General features: G+C 45.3%; 1 protein-coding gene across 1 annotated transcript in view; it reads left to right on the forward strand.

Annotated features, from left to right (window-relative positions):
• PIK3C2G (phosphatidylinositol-4-phosphate 3-kinase catalytic subunit type 2 gamma) overlaps positions 1 to 27,667 on the forward strand; it is a 3,221,975-nt gene that overhangs the window by 1,243,707 nt on the left and 1,950,601 nt on the right. Inside the window, exon 13 of the mRNA XM_069628394.1 lies at positions 10,785 to 10,916. Coding sequence (XP_069484495.1) covers positions 10,785 to 10,916 — 132 coding nt within the window. The remainder of the gene's footprint in view (positions 1 to 10,784; positions 10,917 to 27,667) is intronic.

Consider the following 27,667-nt stretch of genomic DNA (forward strand, 5'->3'; position numbering starts at 1 on the left):
CTGCTGGGGGGTGGGGGTGGTGGGAGACATGAGTTGGACATGAGTGGGGGCCTGGTGGAGGCTGCCCCTGCATGCTGGGGGGTGGGGGTGGTGGGAGACATGAGTGGGGGCCTGGTGGAGGGTGCCCCTGGACTGCTGGGGGGTGGGGGTGCAGGGGGACATGAGTGGGGGCCTGGTGGAGGGTGCCCCTGGATGCTGGGGGGTGGGGGTGCAGGGGCACATGAGTGGGGGCCTGGTGGAGGGTGCCCCTGGATGCTGGGGGCGTGGGGGTGGTGGGAGACATGAGTGGGGGCCTGGCGGAGGGTGCCCCTGGATGCTGGGGGGTGGGGGTGCAGGGGGACATGAGTGGGGGCCTGGTGGAGGGTGCCCCTGCACTGCTGGGGGGTGGGGGTTGGGGAGATATGAGTTGGACATGAGTGGGGGCCTGGTGGGGGCTGCCCATGGTGGCTGGGTGGTGGGGGTGGTGGTAGACATGGGTGGGAGCCTGTGGAGGGTGCCCCTGCACTGCTGGGGGGTGGGGGTGGTGGGAGACATGAGTTGGACATGAGTGGGGGCCTGGTGGGGCCTGCCCATGGTGGCTGGGGGGTGGGGGTGGTGGTAGACATGGGTGGGAGCCTGGTGGAGGATGCCCCACACCGCTGGGGGGGTGGGGGTGGGTGGGAGACATGCGTGGGGGCCTGGTGGAGGGTGCCACTGGATGCTGGGGGGTGGGGGTGGTGTGAGACATGAGTGGGGGCCTGGTGGAGGGTGCCCCTGCACTGCTGCGGGGTGGGGGTGCAGGGGGACATGAGTGGGGGCCTGGTGGAGGGTGCCCCTGCACTGCTGGGGGGTGGGAGTGGTGGGAGACATGAGATGGACATGAGTGGGGGCCTGGTGGAGGCTGCCCCTGGATGCTGGGGGGCGGGGGTGGTGTGAGACTTGAGTGGGGGCCTGGTGGAGGGTGCCCCTGCACTGCTGGGGGGTGGGGGTGTAGGGGGACATGAGTGGGGGCCTGGTGGAGGGTGCCCCTGGATGCTGGGGGGTGGGGGTGCAGGGGGACATGAGTGGGGGCCTGGTGGAGGGTGCCCCTGGATGCAGGGGGGTGGGGGTGCAGGGGGACATGAGTGGGGGCCTGGTGGAGGGTGCCCCTGCACTGTTGGGGGGTGGGGGTGGTGGGAGACATGAATTGGACATGAGTGGGGGCCTGGTGGGGGCTGCCCATGGTGGCTGGGGGGTGGGGGTGGTGGTAGACATGGGTGGGAGTCTGGTGGAGGGTGCCCCACACTGCTGGGGGGGTGGGGGTGGGTGGGAGACATGAGTGGGGGCCTGGTGGAGGGTGCCCCTGGATGCTGGGGGGTTGGGGTGGTGGGAGACATGAGTGGGGGCCTGCTGGAGGGTGCCCCTGGATGCTGGGGGGTGGGGGTGGTGGGAGACATGAGTGGGGGCCTGGTGGAGGGTGCCCCTGCACTGCTGGGGGGTGGGGGTGCAGGGGGACATGAGTGGGTGCCTGGTGGAGGGTGCCCCTGGATGCTGGGGGGTGGGGGTGGTGGGAGACATGAGTGGGGGCCTGGTGGAGGGTGCCCCTGGATGCTGGGGGTGGGGGTGCAGGGGGACCTGAGTGGGGGCCTGGTGGAGGGTGCCCCTGCACTGCTGGGGGGTGGGGGTGTTGGGAGACATGAGTTGGACATGAGTGGGGGCCTGGTGAGGGCTGCCCATGGTGGCTGGGGGGTGGGGGTGGTGGTAGACTTGGGTGGGAGCCTGGTGGAGGGTGCCCCACACTGCTGGGGGGTGGGGGTGGGTGGGAGACATGAGTGGGGGCCTGGCGGAGGCTTCCCATGGTGGGTCGGGGTGGTGGGAGACATGGGTGGGGGCCTGGTGGAGGGTGCCCCTGGATGCTGGGGTGTGGGGGTGGTGGGAGACATGAGTGGGGGCCTGGTGGAGGCTGCCCCTGGTGGCTGGGGGGTGGGGGTGGTGGGAGACATGAGTGGGGGCATGGTGGAGGCTGCCCCTGCACTGCTGGGGTGTGGGGGTGCTGGGTGACATGAGCAGGTGTGCAGGGTAGTCCCCTGTGGTGTCGGCTGCCTGCAGGGGCCATGGAGGGTGTACAGGGAATACCTGGGAGCACACAGCCAAATTGCGTGTAGAATTTCCCGCGTACCCATCATACACGTACCCAGCCAAGTCGCGTGTGGAAATTCCCGCGCAAGTACCCGGCCAAATCGTGTGTGGTACTTCCCGCGCACCCCTGAAATCCACGTAACCTGCCAAATCGCGTGTGAGACTTCCCGCGCACCGCTGAGATCCACGTACCCAGACAAATCGCGTGTGGAAATTCCCGCGCACATACCCGGCTAAATCGCGTGTGGAACTTCCCGCGCACCCCTGAAATCCACGTACCCTGCCAAATCGCGTGTGAGACTTCCCGCGCACCCCTGAGATCCACGTACCCAGACAAATCGCGTGTGGAAATTCCCGCGCACGTACCCGGCCAAATCACGTGTGGAACTTCCTGCGCACCCCTGAAATCCACGTACCCTGCCAAATCGCGTGTGAGACTTCCCGCGCACCCCTGAGATCCACGTACCCAGACAAATCGTGTGTGGAAATTCCTGCGCACGTACCCAGCCAAATCGCGTGTGGAACTTCCCCCGCACCCCTGAAATCCACGTACCCTGCCAAATCGCGTGTGAGACTTCCCGCGCACCCCTGAGATCCACGTACCCAGACAAATCGCGTGTGGAAATTCCCGCGCACGTACCCGGCCAAATCGCGTGTGGAACTTCCTGCGCACCCCTGAAATCCACGTACCCTGCCAAATCGCGTGTGAGACTTCCCACGCACCCCTGAGTTCCACGTACCCATACAAATTGCGTGTGGAAATTCCCGCGCACGTACCCGGCCAAATCGCGTGTGGAACTTCCCGCGCACCCCTGAAATCCACGTACCCTGCCAAATCGCGTGTGTGACTTCCCGCGCACCCCTGAGATCCACGTACCCAGACAAATCGCGTGTGGAAATTCCCGCGCACGTACCCGGCCAAATCGCGTGTGGTACTTCCCGCGCACCCCTGAAATCCACGTACCCTGCCAAATCGCTTGTGAGTCTTCCCGCGCACCCCTGAGATCCACGTACCCAGACAAATCGCGTGTGGAAATTCCCGCGCACGTACCCGGCCAAATCGCGTGTGGTACTTCCCGCGCACCCCTGAAATCCACGTACCCTGCCAAATCGCGTGTGAGACTTCCCGCGCACCCCGGAATATACGCACACGTTATTTTTCAGTCAGCGGGTGTCCGTGTTTGTGGGTACCCCTTTGCACGTCATTTGTCCTGGAGGGCCACAGTATAGGACATTCATCATGGCTGTATATAGGTGCTATTTGTTGGCGCACCTTTTGGCGCACATTTATTACAGGCGCAGAGACGCTACCGCCTGCTTTCTTGTGGCGGTTGTGTTTGTGCCTGTGCGCTGGTTTGACCGTGTGCTTTTTTGCCCTTTTCGATTCCATGAATACGGGTTGTAGGCGAGCGAGTGGGCGTTCCGCGGACTTGCACCCTGTACTTCCCCCGTGACGCCCACATTTTGGCAAGTTGTTCCCCATTCCGAGTGTTACGCCCCGTGTTCCGCCTACTTTTGTTGTGTGCGCGGCGCTATGTGCGATTTTCGCTGTGGCCTGTGCGATTTTCGCTGTGACCTGGCGCACACCGTTAGATGGCCTGTGCGCCAACGTGCGCCGCACACTTTTTTAGCGCACATCCGATGGTTTTCTCGCGCACGGCCTTCCATGAATCGATGTGCGCTGCTTTTCGTGCGATTTTCGCACTTGCACTGTGATTTTCGCTATTCCACTGCGAATCGCACGTTTTTGGCCACTTGCGCCACGCTAATTATTCCATGAATCGGCCTGTAAGTGTGAAGGTTGTGCCCATTGACAAGTCCATGCTATGCAACCTAGGAAGGGTATAGTAGACCAATTGATCCCCCCCACTCTCACCCGGGTCCTGCATCACTTATCGGGTAGCTGTACCCTGGCCAACATGGAGACCCCATTCATTACCCCAAGAGCCAGGCAAAGGAAATGTTGAAAAGAAAGTCAGGACAGAAAGTTTGTGTTACTCTGTGCATAACTTTTAGTGCATGACCTGGCATTGTTGGAGAGGCAACATCTTTGTGATTTGCTCGGTCTTCGGTGCCAGTACTAATTGCTCTCAATTAATTATGTTCTGTGGATAAAACAATGCAGCCCTTCTAAATTTATCTACAGCCATTCATGCATTATGACTTCATGTAGGGTAAATATGAAGACCAACAAGCTATTGGGTTCATACTTCAAGAACATTTGTAGGTAGAGAATGGTAGTTTTATTTTTTAACTTACATGCAGTCATTATTTGTGCTATGCCTGAAAAAGAAAAGAGTGCTAGATAGCCTATATTGATATAACAAACCCACTAATGTATTTAGGTATGCAATATTTAATTGGTAATCAATTTAACTTCAGAAGATTGAGCCTCTGTGCCCTCATTTGAACCTGTGAACTACAGGTTTCACGCAGAGTGGAAACAGCTCACTAGATCAATGGTGCTGAACCTAACCAGAGAGGTACGAAGAGACATTAAATTGATCTTGCACACATTTATGTTCTTATCAGTATAACTTCCTTTCCTAACATTCTACCGTTAGTGGTTAACAGATGTGCAGCAGACATCTATGGGCAACCCACATATCACAGGTTTAAATGTGGTCAGGGATGAGTTGGGAAAGACATTCTACTATTGCGCCCTAGGCAAACTACAAGTAGCATTGAGTCTTGGTGCACCAGGTGTTGATTCCCAACTCAGTGGTGCTCGTTTCATCGGCTTGAGTAGGCTGAGTCCTCACAGCCCACATTCAACACTGTGATCTATAGGTTGCATACAGACGCCTGCAGCAGAATCTTCAACCCACTGGTCTATATTTGCTTGGCTTTTCCTACCTGCAAAGTACATCAAACTCCCCCATGTGCCCATCTAATCACCACAAACTTCTCCAGCTGCCCTGAACCTCACTCAAATGAAAAGATTTCCGGGAGATTTAATGATACAATGCTACTTGTCTCCCTTAACATTTTTGGCATTTCTTCTTGGAGTGTTCGATCATGTTACAAATACTGTTGGGAGGCATGTTTGGACAAATGTGGATGTGTTGTGTAATTGGATTTGAACACATTGTGATTATTGGTGGCAATGCGTTTCTTAGCAATTTTGAACACTAATCAAGTTTTGTTTTCCGGCACTGACCTGCTGAGCAGAGGCATATTTGTTTCATAAACATTTTTCTACTATGAACAGCTAGGTATTTGAGGCTGCATGTAAACCGCCAGATGGGCTGGCTTCACCCACTCACTTTTCATGTTATCAGAGTGTTTTATGTTTTATAATACAGGGTTTGTAGCATTCTGTTTGTTTTTATTGGCTGTTGTTTGGTGATCATTGCTTTCTGCTACCCATTTAGAGTCCAAGCTATGGTGCTCATGATTGAATGAAACAGTGATACTCTCTAGACAAAGTGTAATGCACCATGGCTTAAATAAATTAAATCGGATGTAGGATTTTTTATTATTTCAATATATGGACCCTGGGCACATTGAACATGTTTGCCCCTTCCTGTATTTTGTTTATTTACTAATAAAGCAATAGAACCCGACGAGGTGTGGCATTACTGTTCGGGCAGTGACACTGGGGCGAGAGTTATAAGCCTGAACAAAACGAAGGCTTTAACACAGCTGCGGGGGGCATTACTTGACCTGTAATGCCTCCCTTCCGAGGGTTCTATTGCTTTCCATGGAGGCCGGGACGCAGAGCCTAGACCCACAGATGGTGAGTCATTATCGGCCGGGTAATGTCCCAGTGAGGGCCAACAGATTGTGTCATACAATCTGATTGTCTCTCTTGGGGTACTTATATCATTTTTCTTTTTGGAAAGGATTCTGTGACAAATCCAGGGAATGTGTCCTGTGAGAAACCTGAAGGTACTCTCACAACCCACTCCCCAGGAATCTTCTGCTCAGGAGGTCAGGGAAAGGCCATCTCTTTTATATCCCAACCCTGTGGGACATACGAGGGAGGATAACCTGGGTAGACGGTCCATGGGGATTGTGGAGAGGGGGCCGGACTGCGAGACATGGTATCCCCTTTTCCTAATTCTGACTTACCCTCCCTTCCCTGAGACTTAATGGTCTACTTTCATTTGTACCCTGTTTTTCCATGTGAATACCCACAGGTACTGAGAAGAGGAAGAAGTAACTAGGGCTAATGCACACTTCCGATTACAAACACCACTCTAGTACTGGGATGAAGAAGAGGGGTTTGAAGGCATCCAATATTGAAGGTCAACAACTCACATCTGAGGCCCATTAATAGTGCTCAGGTACATAAAGGGAGGAGACCCACACAAGCAGAGGGAGGGGAGCCGCTCTGTTGGAACGAGACCAGGAGCTCTAATGCTGACAATGATCCCGGAGGTCCTGCAGAGCGAGTGAGTCGCGTGGTGGTAGCAGGGCTGGGATCCCTCAAAACTGAAGGTCGGCAGCGGGAGCATGCCAAACAGCTGTGAAGTCTGCATCCTTTCAGAACACTGGCATATGCAGAGAAGTGCCTGGCGAGTCAGCTGAGCAGAGGCTGCCTGCTTCCCGGCTATAGAGAAGGTCAGCGGGAGCAGCCGGAACCGCTGCAGTGGAGACTTGAAGAGCCGGTAAGTGTCAGATGACATAGGAAGACCGGAGTGCTCTCAGGGGACCGCAGGCAAGTAACAGTCCACAAATCTAAGCAGATGGGAACTGTATTGAATACAGAATTAAATGAAAATTGCGGTTTGAATTAAACCAAGGGGTACGGAATAATAAACAAACTTTTGAAGTTAAACAGGAATAGTGAATGCCGGAATGTATGTAGAAGCATTATGAGTGAAATGAAAGCACATTTAAAACTGAACAAACACCTGAGTTTGAAAATAACCACTGTGAGAAAGGACTGGAAGTCTATGGTGAAACAAAAGAATGATACAGAAAAGTATTACATTAACCAAAGAGAGCATAAATGTGAGAAGGTAGAAGTCTTAAGCAAAAGAACCCGTGGAAGAGTCAAACAAGGCCAAGGGGAACTTACGGTTGTGCAACCTGTAATGGGTAGACTGTGTGGTCTGGCAACTGCACGTAGACAGGGAGTTCCCCACTGAGAGTATCACAGACCTCGCTAATCACGTCAAGGAGAAGAACAGGGTTCTTGGTAGCGCGAACTGTAATGGGTGCCCTGTGTGGCCTGACAATTGCGCCTAGACCAGGGAGCCCTAAATGACAAAAAGCAAAAGACCTTGTGAATAAACCACAGAGAACTGTGAATTGAATACCAAAGCAAGCCTGAAGGTGGGTCAAGTGGACCTATTGTTTTCTTGTATTGAACATTTGAAATAGGTATAAATTCTACAGTGAAATATTCAGGAGCAAAATCCTGAGAGTCGAAGATACTGAGAAACACTGTCTTTTGGAAGGGAACGTCAAGACCTTCTTTTTGTGTGAACTGTGATGTATTGAACTTGGGGAAGGGAAGCTCATGAACCGTCAGAACATTGATGAGGCAGACAACTATTGGAACTGTGTGAAACTTCGGATAGGGAGCCCAAGAAGAACTTAAAGGTAAGACTTTATTTTTTAACACTATTTTTTGATTAAGAAGAACCCACAACATGTTTGTTTCTAGATGTGAGGGAAAGCATAGATTTTGAAAGAGACAGACCTTTGATTTGGACTTACAGACACAGACTTCGCTTCTTTAGGTAGGGAAATCCCACCATAGTTATAGGGCAAGTTAGGGATTACACCATGCTGATACTTAATAAAGATTGATGAATTGGAAATCTGTTGTCTTGATACCATTCCTGTCTCACAGTTCCCCTGTGCAAAGGGGAATCACATCCTTTAGGACTATGGAGGTGACCCTGTAACCTTAACACCCTGTAGGGGACACTGCAAGTTGGATCTCGCAGGGGTGAACCCATTTTAGAGGCCAGGCAATCCCAAAATAGGGATATGTTATCCTCCCTTATCGCAAGAAGATTCCACCTTTGCTAGCCATATGGGAATAAAATGGTGCACTGATTCACAATTGCAAACAAGAGGGGTTGACTGGCCTTCTGATCCCTTTCAGACACCATCCATGCTTGAAGGGATGGCACGGAGATCATAAAATCAAAACATGACCCCTTTTGGTATGGAACAAAAAGGTGCACCAACACTGAGAGGGAGAGTGCTGAGAGGCAGCAAGACCTTCTCCTTGGAGCCCTGTCCCGATGAGAAGGAGCGACGCCTGACATGGTGTTAAAAAAGGTGGAGAGGCCCGCAGAACGTAGAAATGCCAACAGAGGAAGGAGTCGGGAACATCTAGAGGGTGTTCAACCCGGAGACTGATAGGGACCAAAGCAGAAAATCCACTGACTACCAAGTAGACCGGGCAAGAAAGGCCCAGATGCGAACTGTGACCGAGACTAGAGAAGCCACATGAAGCCAACGATGCCGACCCTGAAGATCCTTGTCTGCCCAGGAGGACCGCCACAGGGACCAAGGTATGCAGTGACTCTGGGATACATCGGAGAGGGGCCATCAGAAAATATACCCCAGTGCAGGGGAGAAAGTGTATACCCCAAGGTAGTGCAAGCTAAGCCATAGCCCAAGGCTGGATACCATAAAATCATACCGCAAGGTGGGGCGAGATAAGCCATAGCCGAAGGCTAACTACCAGAAACCATATCCCAAGGCGGGCTGCCAGACAACTTACCTGAAGGCGGGGTGAGAGAAGATAAAGTCCAAGACCAGTTACCAGAAACCAGGTCGTAAGACTGTGTACCAGATACCTTAATCCAAAAAGGGGCAATAACGTCACCCCAGGGAACGGAATGCATAAGTGAAAACCCAGAGCAGGGTACAAGGAACCAAACTGCAAGAGAGGGTGAGAGCAAACCAATCCCAAGAAAGGATTCAAGAATTCAAATGTCAGGAATGCTAGGGAAACCTTACAACCCAGAGAAGGATACAGCGAGACTGGAGATATTTGAACAAGGTTTTTTTGGCTGGGATCCAAGGTAAAATAATCGGCATTGAATAGTGGTGTGGACAACCCAAGCTTGTTCATCAACCAGAGACTGAAACAAACTTTCTGATAAAGTGTAACACGGAAGAGACCAATCAAATATTATGATATTGTGATACAACCCGAAGGCGATGGTAATGAGAGACTTAAATTCTGAAAAGGGCCACAAGCCTGCTCGACTTGTGGCTCGGAGCGAATCCCAAGGGGGGGCAGAATGCAGTCACCATTCTTTGGATGGGAAGGAACGTTTTTGTGTTTATATGTAAAAAAATAATAATAATGTTTAAAACGTGGTAGGGACCAAATCCACACTGGAGTAGGTTCCAGGACTTTGTTTTATTTGTAGAACATCCAGAGAAGCACACTTTAGACTTTTTCTAAACTAAGGCTCAGCACATCAGGGACAGAGCAGGATTAGAATCCTTGATCAATAAATAATTCTCACAAATATGACAGTGTCTGTCTTCTAGTTCTGACTTACCACAATGCCTAAGCTCCAGATAATTTAGCAGCTATGAATTGCTATACATTCGACAATTCTGTCATGTCTATAGTCAAAGCCTAAAAGTAGTATTCTGTTTGCATTTGTTCAAACTATATATCAATAGCCTTAAAAAAAAGAAAACCTGTTTTTGATTTTTGGGATAACCATTGCTTACTTATACCTTGGTTTTGCTCATTCACTCCACCCCAATACACGACTCTTATCTCAGAATAAGGCAACGGATACGATATTTGCAGTGTGTACCGTATGAATATCCTCACTGATTGGTAGTGGTAAAACAGTAGAAAACTAAAACTAAAGGTTCTTAGGTCTTTGACAGCTGCATAATAGTTTCGAGATTGTACACGTATCCCTTGGTTTAGGCCGTTTATATTCATTAATTACAGTGTGAGTGAATGCTGGGACAGGATTAAGGAGCTACTAAACGTACAAGGGGAAAGAATGTTGCAGCATTGTGGCACCCAACAATTGCAGAGACTGCCTGCATCTCCATGGAAACATGTTAGACACCTTGCACCAGCAGCAATCTATTAGCATTTGCTGCTAGCACTACAAAAGCAATACCCAGTACTCAATATTGAAGTGAAAATATGCATCCATGACACCTGTTGCATTTTGACCAGGAGGAGTTATATTCATTGTATGACTGCAGATTCCATCCCCGGAATTCCCATATTTTTTGCCAGTAGGGATGGGGGCTGAGATGGCCTCTAAATGAATGGAATTCTACGCATTCTAGTCGATGAGTTGGTTTAAGCGTTCTGGCCACCTGATGGTTAGGACATAGGGTATCAAGGGCAAGTTGGGCGTGCTGAACCTTCTGGAAGCGTTATTAGCTTTTATTGGCCAAACCAATCCCTGCTTCTCTGATAAAGATATTGCTACCAGTCAGAGAAGTGGGGAGACAGGTGGTGCACCCTAGAGGTCGCACTGAATAAATAGAGCTAAGATGTCCTCATTCTGCTACCCACTTATGAACTTAATATAGTGGCAGTATTTTGCCAGGTGTTCTAATCCCTGGTAAATGAATGCCTCAACATTTAGGGATAATGCACTTCAAGACATAATCAAGATTAAGCACAGGCGCATGTTTAATGTGACGTTGAACAACAGGAACAATGTCTAAATCGCAGACTGAAAATAGAAAGTAATTACGTCTATTATTGCCTTCTTTTCCAGAATCACCTTTCCTTTGCACATACAAAGTCTTCCTCAGGAAACTATGCTGACAATAAAACTTTACGGTGTTGCTGATCCTACTAAGACTTCAATTCTTCTTGGCTGGACATGTCTACCTCTATATCAGAAACAGTAAGTGCCAATTTATTCACTTGAAAAAAGATATACTGTACAGTATTCACTAATAATGTAGCAGATAGAATACGTTTCATTTTAATTATTTCCATTGGCTCCATGACACGAACCGAGTCACCTTTTCACCGCATGGTTTCCACGGGTAGTTTGTCATCAATAGCAATGGGGACCAATGCTAGTGGTGGGCTAATGTGGTGGTAGGTGGGATGGAAGGATCCAGAAAGAGAGAAAGGGGAGGAATCTGAGAAAAAAGTACAGCTGTGTTCTATGGATTATTAAACAATTGCGGAGGTGTGGTAATGGAGTTCACCCCCTTAAAAGGGCATCCTTGTGATGGCACAATGACTGGAAGTGGGAATGAATGCAACCCTTTGCGGACCATGCTGGCAGTGCTAGAACACGGAAACAACATGAAAAGAGTAAGAAAAGAGTTTGGGGGGGACCGGTGGGGGGAGAAGGGGAAATGGCAGAAGGCGAACAGAAGTGACAAGAAGTGAGCAGGGTGAGGATTCAGCAGCTGACATGAAATCATGAGCACCGAAAAAATGGACCAGGACAAGTTGACCCCAATCCCATTACTATATGTGAATTATTTCTCGTGTTTGGGATGAAACAAAGATGTGACATGTCATCAATGCTGTCATTGGAATGCATGAATGGATGAATGAATGAATGAATGAATGAATGGAAGGAAAGATACAGCAAAGTTGCAATGAATTAACAGCACTAAATGAAAATAGTAACAATAATTTATCTTATTTTACTGTATTTGTATTTAATTTGCCATAGGGAATATATTGCTTTGAAAGCTGTGCTATCCTGTTACCATTGGCCTAACAATGTGGTAGTTTGATATGAGTTCAACACAAACCTGATGGTGATAAACAAGACATAACATTCAAAAGGGATCGGAATGTTCCATGTACAGTCATAAATCTCAATTGATTTAACCAAAACAATTTCCCACTGTGCGTGTCTTCATTACAAATACTATTTACAACTTCATAGTGCCCATGTTTATTATACAAAATCAAAAAGCATACTATATCTTTTCATTTCACCAATAAATCAATTGTGTTCAATTCATTATCATGTGCTAAATATCGTCCCTCATCCAAGGAAATGTATACATGTATTCTTTCCTTTGTTACAAAACTGAAATTGTTGTGCACATTCAAAACAATCTTTCCTTATTTTACTGAGTTTGCCATTTATAAATCCTATTAAATCTAATCTAGCTATTCCTTCTGCCAACAGGTGTTTCACTGTTGCAGTACCTCATCTATTAACTGTGGCCTTGTGAGCTTCTTCAGGGCTTGTTATTACATAGATACATAATATTGGAAAATTATGAATTGCTAAATTATAATTACACACAAGACAAAAGCAGACAAGAAATTAATAAATAAGAAAGATAAAACATATTTAGTTAATATTATTAGTTTGTGAATTATAACCCCAAAGTTATCAACTCTCCAATATTAAATTGAATCTTTATGGATGATATGTGCAACTGCGAAGCTAATTATCACAATTACGTATATATTGTGCATACTAAAATTGTGTTAATATAGTCAATTTATATTAAGGCTAATGTGGGTAGCATCAGTTATGGTCATATTTATAGAATCATCAGACCTTTTCTATGACTGAGGTATCCACAGAGCTTCTTATTAAAAGTTCTGCTATTCCATACAAATGATACATTTGATCAATATTTCAAAACAGACTTCGATTTACCACAAAATGTTGCATCTCCCATTCTCCAATAAGTACATTCTATTGTAACATGTGGCTTATGCTTACCTTTAGATCCACTTTTAATAAATGAGTGCAAAGAAACACCATCCAAGCATATGGCAATTGATTTAAATATCTGTGGAAAAAGCAAGATATATATGCACAGTTATACTGTGTGTTTTTGTCAGTGTATTGTAAGCGTGAACATTTTCCTATTGTCCTTGGAAATACCAGTCAAAGGCTTTAATTCAATTGAATTAACGTTAGCACTTGCCAAGCATTAATTCATCCAACTTGCAGTATTAGTTTTTACCTATGTTCCGGTTGTATACTCTGTGGCATGATAACCACATGTTGTTAGTGTTGCTCAGCAGCGCTTCAGAATTTGTCTGGCCCGCTTCTCGGCCCAGTTGAATGTGACTGTCCCTTTCTGCCAGCTGGAGTTGGAAGTAGAGGTCCACAGAAAGAGAGATCAGTTTAAGGTTTCCTTCTTTGACAGTGGGAGTCTTGTATAACCTCTGTAGCGATTGGTTTAATGGCCCACATTCATCCCAAATCCATTCAAAGCATTCTAGGACCCATTTTAAACCATGTAAACATTTCCCCTCCATACTACGACGACTAATGGATAGAATTGGGATGAGAGCTATGTTTCAATTAAGTTCCCTCTATCGCTTACCAAAGATTAATTCATCCAACTTGTGAAATTCATTCTTACCTTTAATGCAATATACTTCACTGTGGCATTATAACCACATGCAACTGGCGTTGCTTGTGTACTTAAGTGCCATTTTTTTAAAAAAACAGAAGTGAAATGTCTATTCCAAGCATAGAACGAGGATTGTTTCACATTGTATATTGTTTTGCACTAGCCCCAATTGTTATAATGGCTAAAATATCCACATCTGAAAAAATGTTCTCTCCTTCGGTTCAACCAAGTTAATGCGTCTTTTGAATCTATTTTTGATGTGATGAAACTAACATATTCTCTGTTATTTTGCCTTTGTGAATACATTTCTTGGTTTTTCTTTTAAGTGTTGTTATTCTTTGATTAGCATCAATGACATCCAATGTTTCTTTAACTTAACAATTCATAGACTTAATTACTTTGAGTACTGTATTTGGTAATAATCACACATATATCTTGTCGCTGCTCAGTTCTGCTCTTGAGTAGTAGCAAGTCCCTTCTTGTACATGTGTGATTCTGCATTGCAAATATCTGTTCTCTTGTAGCCTCTTTCTTCAAATCTAGTTGTAAGTTATCACATTGTTCATGAAAATACCTTTTCTGACTACAATTTCATTTCACTTTCAAGTGTTCCCCAGTACATGTTTATTAAGCTCTTTTTTTGACAGGTGCTGGCCAAGAGTGCGGTCTTACTTCTGTTTATTTCCAGAAGTGGTAATTTCAATTCTATTTTTTATACATTTTTCCAAAACCAGAAATTAGATTTTTGTTTAACATCAAATATACAGTAAAATATGATGAAACATATGTGTATTCAAGTAGTCCACAAACTATTTCCCTTCCATTTCGGTTGCTGGCCATATTAATGAAATAGCATCTGTATGGCAGGGCTACTTAATCATGTGAATTGTCATCTGAATTAATATAGGGGGTACATTAGGCCCCATTGCAACCCCTTTCATTTGTTTGGAGATTGCATTATTGAAAGAAAAGACATTTTTTTAGTGTCGATTCTAACCAATCCAGTAACATTGATTTCTGCCAATTTTGTTTGTTGTAAAAGTATTCAATTGCTTCTAATGCTGATTGGTTGTCTTTTGATGTATAAATTGGTGACATACTAGTCTACTTTCAGTAGAACTAGTATGTCATCTTCCATTCTATTTCGTCAAAGTGCTGTAGAATATGCATGCATGCTGTTGTGTATGAAGCCAATTGTGTTACCAACAGATTTGGAAAACGGTCTAATAATTCTGAAATGGGTTCTAGAGTTGACCTTATTTCATTGAATATGGGTCTGACTCAAGGGACATTTTTACATATTTTGTGAATTTTATTTAGAAAATATATGAATGGTTATTTCGTATGTTTTACCTGTAAAAAGTCCAATTCATTTTTATTAATCAGTTATTCCTTGAACCATATCTGTTTTTTTGCATTGGCAAATTTTTTTCCAAGGAATATATTGAATCAATTAATAGTCAACTTCCCTTTGTAGGTGATTATTCCTATTTCTATGTAATCCTTTCTGTTCATCAATACAATTTTACCTTATTTGTTGCAGTGTCATTGTCTGCTTGAAGTGTCTTTAATGTCTGGTGTTCTTCGATAGTTAAAGTATATTTCATAAATGGATGTTTGAGAATGTACTTTTAATCTAATTTAATATCCTGTATGACCAAATAAAAAAGGTCTGACATTGTCGTAAGGTAGTGTCTGAAAACATTTTTATTTCATTTTTAGGCAGTTTTCTTTGCCTGCTCCCTGTGCAATGTCTAATTGATTCATGATTCTTCTCATATTAGGTTCACTATCTTCAAGTGACAATAATGTAATGTGTTCCAGATCCATTAAAGTATGTACTGCTTCTTGAGCTGCGACTATACTACTTTCAAGCATTGGTTGCTCTCCCTTTGGGGGCAAGGACTCCCATTCCTATGAGGAATTCCATACACCAAGAAATCTAATGGCATACATGGGACTACCTGATAAGCCTAACGCTGTGACATCCTTGTCTTTGGCTGCAGGTAATACAAGAATAAACCCAATGGCATGAGAAAAGGAGGATGTCCCTTTAATACAAGATGCAGATTTAACTGTGCCGAGGAGGAAGAAGAGAGAGGAACCTGGTGCGCAGGCAAAGGCCCCTCACATCATTATGCTAGCAGGAGGCGGAGGGCAATATAGTCGCGGAGTCTACGACTTGTGGAGAATGAGAACATGAGGGCGAGACCCCAGAGAAAGAGCCTTTGCAGATGCAGGAAAAGTCTCAGGTTGACCAAGAGAGAAGCAAGCAAATCTGGTGGTGGCATAACCAGAAGCTGGACATGGTGGGCAGGACACCCCAAGGACAACGCCAATGCCACCCATGAAGGAAGCAAGGCGCTCTTCCAATCATCAGAACCAGTGCGAAACCGGAGTCCACCGCGGACCCAAAAACATGAAGAAGAGAAGCCGAGAGAGAACGGCCCTGAGCAAAAAAGGGGCAGCCACACATGTGATGTCATCAGTGATGTCATCAATGATATTTGTGATGGCATCTTTGATGTCATGGGTATTAGTCCTTGCAGTGCACACTGGTGGTGCGAGTTATAGTTGCTTAGCTTACCATAACTGGCGAATTTTGTGGGGGGTTTAGGTTTTACCTGTAACCATAACGTCCCTGTAACAATGTTTTTCCATTGAATTTCATAGGTTTTTGCTAGTGCAACTTAACCATAACGTCCCTTTAACAATGTTTTTGTTAGTGAATTTCATAGGTTTTTAGTAGGGCACTGTAACCAGAATGTTGCTTTAGCATAGTGTTTTCTGTAAAGAAGATAGCTGTTTGGTACTGCAATGGAACCATGATGTCCTGTTAACAACGGTTTGTAACTGATTCCTTGACTACCCTTATGATAAACATGTGGAAAGGCCAAATGTGTGGTGTATGTATCCATTTGTGCTATCCCTTCATTTTCCGAATAGTGTTGGTGTGTCTTAGCAATTACAGATGTACATGCTAAATGTTGGTGATTGTTTCAGTAGTTTCTCTTTTTTGTATTAACATTGCATGGTGATTCTGTGCCACACAGTACTGGTCGAGATGACTGCAGATGAGGAATATGGACGTTTCCTAGGGAGACTGCACCGGGTCAGTGTATGTGCAAGCACACTGCAAGTATCCATAAGACTCCATTAGTGTCTGCATCTTCTAATGCACTTTTGAGTATTTGTGGAAGCGTACGTGTATCCTTTCCACACCTATACCCATGCATAAATCACCCACTGTGTGCTGGTAACACCGCCCCTGTCGCCAGCCCTACGGATTCATACATTAGGCTACCGCATTTCAAGTACTCCTGCCTACTATGTGGGTGGCTCTGCAAACTTACCAATGCATGGCTAAAGCACGTCTCACTGTATGACGCCCACTGGTAAACAAGGAACAGCAACCTGCAGTGTAACATGGGCGTGGTAAATGTCGCATTGATTTGATTGATGTGCTGCTTGCCTTTCCATGACCCGTGAAACAGACAAATCATGTCTGCACTGAGCAGTGTGACGGAAAGTGTCAAGAGGTCGCCTGTAGGTCATAAAGTTGAAGAAAACATGTAACTGCAGGTGGGACAGTTTGTAATCGGTCTGCAAAAAGGCAAAGTTAGTGCAGCTTGCTCATGCACATACAAGTGCATGTAAAGGCAAGTAAGCAAATGGTGCAATATGCAGAGCGCAAACAACGTTAGTGCTGCTTAGAAAATTACTGTACCTGCATGGGTAACACAGAATAAATACCTTTCTCCTCCAAGCAATGAAGCTGTGTTTTGGGTTTTGGTAAACATTCTTGTATTCCAGAATGTATGCATCTCCGTGAATGCTACGCCTAAGAGTATAGCATGAAGTGTTTGTACTGCATGTGACAACAACTAAAATGAAAGCACAAGGGACCAGAGGGCAGTGTACCATCCTTCCAACAATAACGGCATGCTACAGACCCTTACCCGGCAAAGGGCATTGTATTGTGCATGTACTGCAACATGCTACTCTACAGAGGGAAGGTACTTGGAAGTGCGTGGGAAGGGTCCTTCCAGGAGCTTGGCAATGACAGCACCTAATAAGTTAATCTCTGGGCGCGTCCCTGATGGTATCCATGCAGGTCCTGTCCCTTCTGGACCAGGCCTTTCCTGCTGTTTCTTCTGTGTGGTGTGTCAGAAGACCATAAGAAATGGAAATGAACTGGCAAAGGAAAAAAGGGAAATAAAGAAAGTACCTTTTTGAGATGAACAATGGAATTGCCAATGAACGGATGCAGGGCGGGAAGCGTGTCACTGTGAAAAACACTGTACTTCAATCGGTTGGAAAGGGGGTGGCTGTAGAAAGAGGTTTCTTAGGTGTTACAGAGCGTTTTTAACACTGTCAGCGCGCAGCACTTACTACAAAAATGTTTCACTACTTTCAAGAAGGGCACCAAGGCAATTTGGAAGGGGTGTACGGAAATCGGGATGGCATGCATAGTAAGATGAATCTTATAGCTGGTGAAAAGTGTTTGTGCTGTGAAACGTCATAATCCCTTGTGTGAAGTACGCCATTTTCACATGTCATACAAAGACACAAATACACTTCTTCGCAATGTACCACGCTTTCCCCATTTGTGACCAAATAGAAAATGATGCAGTCACATCGATGTCTGCATAATACTATAGAAAGTTATGCCAGAGATCGGAAACAAACGCATGACCTCGGAAAGTGCCTCCTTTATCACAAAGGACACTGGAACTCATAACTTGCTGTGCAATTTTACCCTCCACAATCAACAACAACATCGGCATGATTGTGTGTTACCAAAGTGTTACACAGACAAACCAAAATCAGTCACTTCCTTGTAGGTACCCCATAGCCCTACACATCCACATGATAGATTAAAAAATGAGCAGCCACTGCACAGTGTTTTCTATTCACTTTCAGTTACTGTATTTCGAAGTCCCCTAAAACCTGCACGCTGTGGCTCGTGAAACACACAGCCATAACTGCACCCTCTGCATGTCTGTCGACAAATACACTGTGTACCACACTCTGTGCTTACACACCAACCCAGAAAACTTATTGACCAATCCGTAGGCTCAACAGGCCCATTTCTATGGACATCAGCTGCAAAAGCGGTGTATCTAACACGCGCCACCCTGCAAGTATTATATTTTCAGACATTTTGTGCTGGGCGCGAGCTTGAGTGGGGGAATACCTTTCAACCACTGTAGGGGACGTCATTAGGTGTGGCGGCTCTTAAGAGAGCCTTTGTTTTTTTTGTTTTTTATAAAGGTGTTTCCATACAAACACCTTTTTTGTGGTTTTTATAAGTACGTTTGTGTTTTCAACGTCAGCTCACATTTCTACGATAGGGTTTTCACTGCAGCCTGTAGATTTTGAAAGAAAATGTCATTGCCACTCGTCGACAAAGAGATGCCATTTCCTTTGTAAAGGTTTGTCTCGGGAGGATAGCTCAGCGGCAACATGCTCGCCTTGGAAGGAAGACAACACGGAGCAACAGAGATTCGATCCCCGGGTCCGTGCTTAGAAACCTCTGGGTATTAAGCGTGTTATAAATAACCAATCATATCATATCATATATCATATATAGCAAGAACAAATGTTGTCATTCTCACAGAAGAACATCCCAGCAGCACTCAAGAAGTCACACATGTTTCTGTTTATGAGACCCCTTCCGACCTCTGGCTGGCGGTCTATTCTTGGGGGTATACATGAGAAAAGCACTTTGGCAGTGGGAAAAATGTGCTGCACTGCTTTTATCAACTTCTTCAGTTGACGGTACACACGGGAACAAGGCATGGAACCCAAAAAGAAGGCTCCAAAGTGCACGACCACAACATGTAGAGGTCCAGAAGTGGCCATGCGTTGACATTCTACAAGCACTCCACCGAAACAGCACGCTTCTACACTGCGCCACAAACCCTCCACTTCCTCCAAACCAAAATTGCCAAAAAAGCCTTCTTGAATGGCATACACTACCAGATCTTCCACAAAGGCATCACCCATGAGGAAAACAGCGTGTCCTGCCTTGTTTGCCAGCCGCACTTCACAGAGTAATGGAACAAATAATTGCTGCCCTTTCCTGTGACGTACACCCTGAGCACCTGATTGGCCAAAGGCCATATTCCCATTTCCAGTGGACATCCTGGTGAGAAGCGCAGAATGTGCCACGTGCCTCTCCCCAATGACCGCAAGGGGAGGGGGAGCAAAACCGCCAAAGAAGTGCTCTTCCTATGAGTTTAGCAACTTAAATTTAACTACATGCCCACTACGTCCAGGGGGAGCGAAGCCGCCAAAGAAGTGCACTTCCTATGAGTTTAGCAACTTAACTATAACTACACGCCCACTACTGCGGGCCTTATGTATATATATTCACTTAAAAAACTTTGTTAAAGGGACTTTGTGGTTAAGTTGCACTAATAAAAACCTATGAAATTCAGTGAAAAAACATAGTTAAAGGTATGTTATGGTTACAAGTAAAATCAAAAAACATCCAAAATTTGCCAGTTATGGGAAGCTAGGCAACCATAACTCACGCCACCACCATGCACTGCTAACACTGACACCCAGGACATCAAAGCTGACATCACTGATGACTTTGATTTATTCATAATCGCTCACCTGACGAAATTAATCGTAACTGGGCGCTGGTGTTAAAGGAAGTTCAAAACTTGTATGTGTGCAGCAATTATCACAAACAAATGGATTTCAGATATCAACGTTAAGCCTGGGAGATCACCATTAAAACAACAGGTAAGTCTTCACCGCCTTTTGGAAGGAAGTAAGATTTTTATGTTCTCAGATAGCTTTAGGGAGACTATTCCAGAGTTTGGGACCATAAACTCCAAATCTACAGTCCCCTTTATTCAACTATCTAGACTGTGGTACTTGTATCAACAGCTTGTCACTAGAGCAAAGTTTGCAGCCTGGAATGTAAATCTTGATTTTATCCTCCAGATAACTTGGTGCAAGTTGGTTCACACATTTGAAAATCTGACACAGATTTTAAAACCTATACGTTCCTTCACAGCTAGCCATTGTAAAGACTGTCTTGGATTGGAGATAGGGCAAGATTTTGCCACCCCGAAAACCAATTAGTACAACTAAACCATAACATCCCTTTAGCAAAGTTTTTTCAGTGAATTTCATGGGTTTTTGCTAGTGCACCATTACTCTACTACAACTCCATTAGATTGTACGCCCCCGCATCCCACCCCTCATGTGGCAGCTATGGAGCCCATGGCCAGCGCGGTAGTCCACGGACGTCAGGAGGCATTTGCAAGGCTTAAAATCATAGGGGGGGACCCATAAAACATGTAACTATCAACCAACAAACAGATGTACCTAAAATCACAACTGTTTACAACATGCGAGTATACCTTTTTGTACAAATACTCACATTTAAAAATGCTATCTTTTTTGTAATACACATTGCAGTGGAATACACCAATCACAAACCATAACTGTAGACTTCATATAATTTCCTCAGTACAACTCTGGATACAGATTAAGAAACAACAGGCGCTTACTGGACAAGACATTCTCACTAAATAGTAAGTGCATTCTATTTATTTCTCTATTATTAGCTTTCGTTACATTCGTTACATAAAGATGTGTCATAAGACATAAGCGCTTTTTTTCTCACAGAAATGGCAAGCACACTTGAATGGTTAGAAGAGAACTTCCCAAGAGAAGAAATGAGCAACTATATCATTTCCAATGGTATACAATAGATGTTTTACTGTCAATAAATAATGTACTTTGTACACATCTTAATAAAATAATTATTTCTATTTTTCTTACAGTACATAGTTTTCATGACGAAAGCACGCCCCAGTTTGATCATGCACAGTCCCTAGAATCAGAAAGAGAAGTCATATCCCCTAGTGTAAATAGTGAAATCATGAACTTGTCAAAACAATTGATATACTAATTACTGATTTGAAGGAACTTCTACAATATGGCAAAAAAATAATCTTATAAAATATGTTCCCTATCACTGTCCTTCTTGCACATGTCCTGGCAGCTTTTTACAATGCCTATTTTCAACTCTGTAGTCCACCAACAGCCCGGCTGTCCGCGGACGGTTCTTCAAAAGGCACCCATTACTTTTCCTCATCCTCAAACTGGCTGTCCAGGAGAGAGCATCTTGAGAACACTTGCTTTGCAAATCTCTGAAAACCTGTTGCAATGGCATCTGCTATGGCCATCTCTGCTTCCCAACCACCACCTCAACAACCTGAAGGTCTTGGAAAGGGGAACAGTCACAGTGATACAGAGGAGGATCAAGAATAAGAGAGGATGAAGTGGAGGAAGTCCCTGCCACAAGTACACTGATAAGTCCTCGGTGTGGCAATTTTTCATGACCGTTGTAAATGTCCCAAAAGCTCAGGCAAGCAGGTTGTGATGCACAGAGTGCAAAGTTGTATTTCATCACGGGAAACCTGTCTTGTATTCCTACGGAACTACTTCCATGAGGTACCACACCAAATCGGCCCAAGTACCTTTCTCAGGTAAGCGCAGGTTGAATTCCACCACCCCATCATTTTCACCTGCTCTTTTCACCACAAAGGATACTCCTTTTGGGAAAATGATCCCAACTGTGGCTTCACAGGCCATACAGACTGCTGTTGACCCTTTCAAGGGTCAGAGTGCTTTCGCGGCTGCGGTCAAGGAGCATGAGAAACACTGCCACCTACCTGATAACGGCCCACTCAACATCTTCCTCTCTCCACCTGCCCGTACATCCCTATGGTTGGTGCCCCTTTCCTCCATTCCCTCCAAAATACAAAATTGAAAAAAACACTAAAAAGGCTCCTTCAGGAGCCACCTTTCACAGTTAAAAAAATAGAAGTTTGAAAAAAAGTCACAGGCTTCTATGCAGCCTGCATAGTTCACGGACAGCACAGTAGTTTGCCGACATCTAAACAATTCCAGCCGTGGGACAATTGCAGTTTTTTTTCCTTTTTCTATTTCTTTTTTATTTTGATTTTACAAACTGAACTAAGAAAACATTTCACTGATTTTCATTATTTCTTCTCACTTTGACAGAAACTGCTTTAAAGCATTTTGAATGCTTTCCATAACAATCCAATTACCCACACCAGTTAGATGAAGATCTTGCTGGAAAATGGTGCCCCTATCAAATTTTATGTTCTCATTATGGAACAATGTCATGCCAACATCGCGAACAAAAGCACACACAGCTTTATTGATGTTGCGCCTTGCTTTTTCCATTTGCGGACCAAATGAACTGTCTCTGGGCAATTCGTGAAAAAAATATTTTGGAATTAGGTAACATTTCCTTCAACTTTCCCAATGTCTCCTTCATTGCAAACTGCAATGATATTCCAGTCACGTTCCCCAAACTGTTCCCACCACAATGAATGATAATAATGTCTGGATGCCTCAATTGAACAATATTTTCACAAAATGGGAACAAGTCCACCCACTTCATTTCCCGCACTCCGTACCAGAACACTTCCAATTCACGAAATCCAAGATTTTTGCCTATTGCACAATGCTCAGCATACACCTTGATGCAGTGGACCCAAGAGTCCACCAAAATCCCAACACTCTGCCTGCTAAAAGAGATTGCCATGGCCATTTTCAATCCTCTCACAACTCCTACTAACAGATTTCCTGCTACCCTCGCTCCCTGTACACTACACCCAGGAAATTCGATTGGCTGATCCCCCAGCAATGTCTACGGACACAACAATTGTCCGTGGCCTCCGTAGTCATATTTCCATGCCAGGCAACCCCAAAAGACCGGATTGTGGGCTGTGCCATCCGCCGACTATCGATGTAACGCTCACCTGACTCCCACGGGGGCGCTGGCCTGGTTCGCGCTGCTGTGACCTCGTCTAAGGTGATGCGCAGGGTTCGGAAGATGGACTGGACCGGGCCCCAGATCTGGCTTGTCTGACTCGCAGAAGTATCCTTCTGTAGGCAAGAATAGGGGGTTAACTGTCTGCGGGGTAATGCAATCGGCCTCCCCCTTACCCCTCTCACCCTCCGCAAAACCCTTCTGTGCTTCCCCGTAGCATCTCATCGTAGGGTCTGGAAGGACGAGCTCTCCATCCTGCTTCTGATGCAGGGGCGCGTTGGTATCCAGTTACGTCACTGGATTTTCGGATGGGTGAGAACCAAACTTGCTTGGCTTCCAGGTAAGTTTTTCTATAAGTGGTTCCCCTTGTGTCCATGCATTAATGTTCTAATGCTAGTGTCTTTTTCCCCATAGGGGCCGGGGTACGGAATGCCGGGGAACAGGCACAGACCCGAGGTGAGCGGTGAAATCCTTGTGGAAATCAGGTAAGTCTTTAATGAGTGTTTTGGTAATGTCTTTTCATTCACTCATTAACGCTGATGTCTTTTTCCCCTTACGGGCTGGGGTCCGAAAATGCCTGGATATGGCACGGACCCGAAATAAAAAGGGAATGACCCAACAGGTAAGTCTTGACATGGAGTTTTAGCTTCCTGTTTCCCTTCTTTCTCTCACCTTTGTTCTTGTCTTTTTCTCCCTATGCGCGGGGGTGCGACTGCGAATCTGGATGGTCGCTGCTGAACATGGAGGCGCCCTGTAAAGGTGAGTAGAATGCGGCGCTGCAGCGATCGATGCGATGTGCTTTTAAAAATAAATGTCTTCCTTTTCAGGATTGTCGGTGAAATGTCTCTGGGATGCAGATTTAGCAGGTGAGGCCTTTTCCTTCTTCTGTTCTCTTGTTCCCTTCCTTTGCAGGTGATTCAGGATGCTGGCAGGTGTGGCAGAAGTCAAGATGCAGGAGCAGACACGATGAGCGTCCAGCTGCTAGATGCAGAACAACGCGAAGCATGTGTGGCTGATCGGGTGTGGTTTAAATAGCCTTGGAAGAAGTTCCTAGAATGTGTCCTTCCTCCAATCAGGTATGTATCCTTCCCCGACCACGCCCGGGTGGTAAATGAGTCCCACAGGTAAAGTAGTTCCTTTCAGGCCTCAAGGAGGCCGGGGTTCTGCAGCATGGTCTGCATCAGGTAAGTGCACCCAAGGGCCCCTATAAGGGGTTGCTGGGACCTTCCCCGGGGACTTGATGTCCGCTTTCGGGGACGTAGGGCCTGAGCCGGCTCCCGGGGAGCGGGCATCGTGACAATCGAGCTGTCTGCGGACAAATTGTCCAATTGAAGTGTGTGAGGAGGGAAATTAAACGCAATGTAAGTTTATTTTATCTTCAGTGGTGGCTCTGAAAAGAACCTTTTTTGGGGGTTTGTTAAGAAACACTTGTTTTTCCTTTTTGTTTGCTTTTATGTTTTTTTTTTTCCTTACAGGCACCTATTCAATGCATTCCTAAGATTGTAAAGGAAAATTGCATTTTCGACATCTGTGAAGTGAACTCCATCCGGACAAAAGAAATCACATCCTGAGAATTGATATTATCATTCTCAAAAGCTGACATTCCTGTAGCCTACAAAAAAACAGGTACACCTTGCCTTGATTGTTCAATTTGAGGACTGAAAAAGTTTGTTGGACATCTCCATGGGTTGTCTCTGATATATTTCCGAGAGAATAATCGGAGCAGCAGGAAACAGTTGCATTGGGCTTTTGAAAAATCCTTCAGCGCAACTTGCAAAGACACTGAAGTCACAAACCCCAAACTGTCCCCTCCACAATGGACAATCACAATATCTGGACATTTAAAGTGAGCCATACTCCCACAGAATGAAAGCAAGCTTGTCCAGTTTGAGCCACAAGCTGCATGCCAGGAAACTTCCACTTGTGCAAATTCAGTATTTCCAAGGATGCCATGATTGTCAGCATATGCCATCAATGACTGAACTGAAGAGTCCCCCCAGAATCCACAGTCTGCCATCTCAAACACATAGCCATATCCATTATCACTGCTCTCACAACTCCTGCAAACAAAACTCTTACTACCCCTTCTGTACACCCCACCCAGATAACCTGATTGGATATTCCCCACAGTCCCCTTTACATGCCCGGCATCCTCAAAAGTCCCTGATGTGGCACGTTCCGTCCACAGGCTACCAGGGTGTCCGTGAACCCGCTTTCATAGGACAGCCCTTCTACCCTTTCCACTTCCATGTTCTCAACACTCCCTCGTTGGCTGCTTTTTAAAGAGTTACACATCCATCCACCAATCACATCCAAAACCTCTACACCTGACACGGTCATCGCACTTCAACACTTCAGATGTACACTTGAACTCTCAGAGTACATATCTCCTGTTAATGAGATATCTGCATCAAAAACTACTGTGCAACTGCCCAGATGTCTATTTCCAGATTCAACAAGATCTGCATCTAACAAAACATAGTACAGCTATGCTTATATTTGAAAAATGTTTTTGAACTCTTTCACAAATATATTACATGGCCATGTAGTTATGGTTAAGTTGCTGTTTCCATAGGAAGAGCACTTTTTGGGTGGCTTATAATTTGGCTCCCCCTGGACGAATCCTTACCAAAGTTTGCAAAAAAAGTATATAGGCCATTCTGATTTTTTTTCCAAAGTTTGGTAAGGATTTGTCCGGGGGGGCAAAGTTATAGGGGGGTCCCAAAACCTCTTTTTCATTTTTCACTTCATTTCTATTTTTCACTAGGCGCTCAAGTATGGTTGCACATGTACCAAAACTCATAAGGGTCAATTGTTTTTCAACCTTGACGTACAGGGAAGAGACAAAAAGATTGTAGGGAGTCATAGTTTGTAAATCATACCCTTTGATGAGTTATGCTTCAAAAAGGTTTGTGAAGCACATGAAGTATCAGTTCCCGAGGAACAACCTACTGTGTGACTGCGGAGGCCAAAATGGAGCCGGTGCATATCGGTGCATATCATGTAAGCTTATTTTTTAGGTCTGTACACCAAACTGCCATTAATGACTTAGACTGCAAAAAAAAAAATTTTTTAAAAAATCCTACAAATGCATTTGCAAGTTTTTGTGCCGTTGTATTTTCAGAGTGCACATTACCGCCGTCTGTACGATGTAACTACAATTTCCACTATTACCTACGACATTTATGTGGCATTGATATTTTATTACCTATTATGCAGACTGTACATTGTCGCCATTAGTAGGGAGTCACTACATTTCCCCATATAACATTAATTGATTATAGAAATGTTATGTGTTACACAGAAGAGGGTGGGTTGACAAAACCTTGTAGGTTGGTGGCGCTGGCAGGAGGATTGGTACTCCAGTACTGTCACTAGTAATTTCACAATTCAGTCCGGGGTTGTGATTGTGCAGGGAATATTTATTGTTTCAAGGGCAGCATAACAGCTGCGGCACACTGTACCAGGTTGGTGAACCATAAAAACAACAAAACAGCTGACGCGCGTTTCAACCGAAGTCTTTCTCAAGGCATTGACGTTTGGGTGGGGGCTCCCGTAAAGAGCATGTAGAGAACAACCCTGAATAGGGTGCTGGGTGGAAGCTGGATAGCAGTTCTTTGCCGGAAGGTCCGTGTGCGTCCTGATGGTTCCAGTAGTCCTGACACCAAGCTCCTCACCCCTTGTAATCTGTTATGTGTTACACCTTTCATTTCCACAAAGGCTTCATATTGGTAGATTTTTTTAAAAATGTTCCCCTCAGCTGCTTCCTTCCGTATTGTGAATGTCATGGATTGCAGCGACCACATGACGGGTTTTTCAATAGCCAAGTGCAGCTATTCATCACCGGTTGTATGTGCATCATAATTGAATGGGATGACCGCATCGGATCACTATGTCCGTACGCAGTTGTAGCAGTAAGAAGCAACATACCATCCTTTTTGGTGTCATAGTTCACAGCCTTTCATGTCGCCTTGTAAATCACTGAGAGAGGAATACGACTACTGTGTGAACCATGCATATTATCTGTGTGGTTAAACACCAACGTCACCATTACCACTAACATTTTAAGTAACATACCATGCTTTCTGATGGACTACATCACAGCGATGGACACCGTCTTGGCAAAGAATGTGAGAGGAAACCTACTATTGTGTTGCCAATGCATACTGTGTGTGTGATAAAAACTGCGGCACCAACGCATGGTGACTGTGTGGAAAAACATCAACGTGACCGTCAAAATTACCATTTTCATTGTTCAGCACAGACACAAACTTCCGCTTTCTTTGCAATGAGAAAAGGGCGATGATTTAGCAATGTGGATTGTGAAATAAAAGTACCTTACTAATTTTTACATGTTAGTGTGTTTTTTAACCATTTATTCTTCCACCTCACAATGTGCCATGCTACTTTGCACGTTGCAGTATGTTGTTTAGTAGGTGCCGTATCTCGGTACGTAAGTCATTTTGG

The sequence above is a fragment of the Ambystoma mexicanum genome, chromosome 12 (assembly GCF_040938575.1).
Source record: "Ambystoma mexicanum isolate Mex_15411 chromosome 12, UKY_AmexF1_1, whole genome shotgun sequence".
NCBI lineage: Eukaryota > Metazoa > Chordata > Amphibia > Caudata > Ambystomatidae > Ambystoma > Ambystoma mexicanum.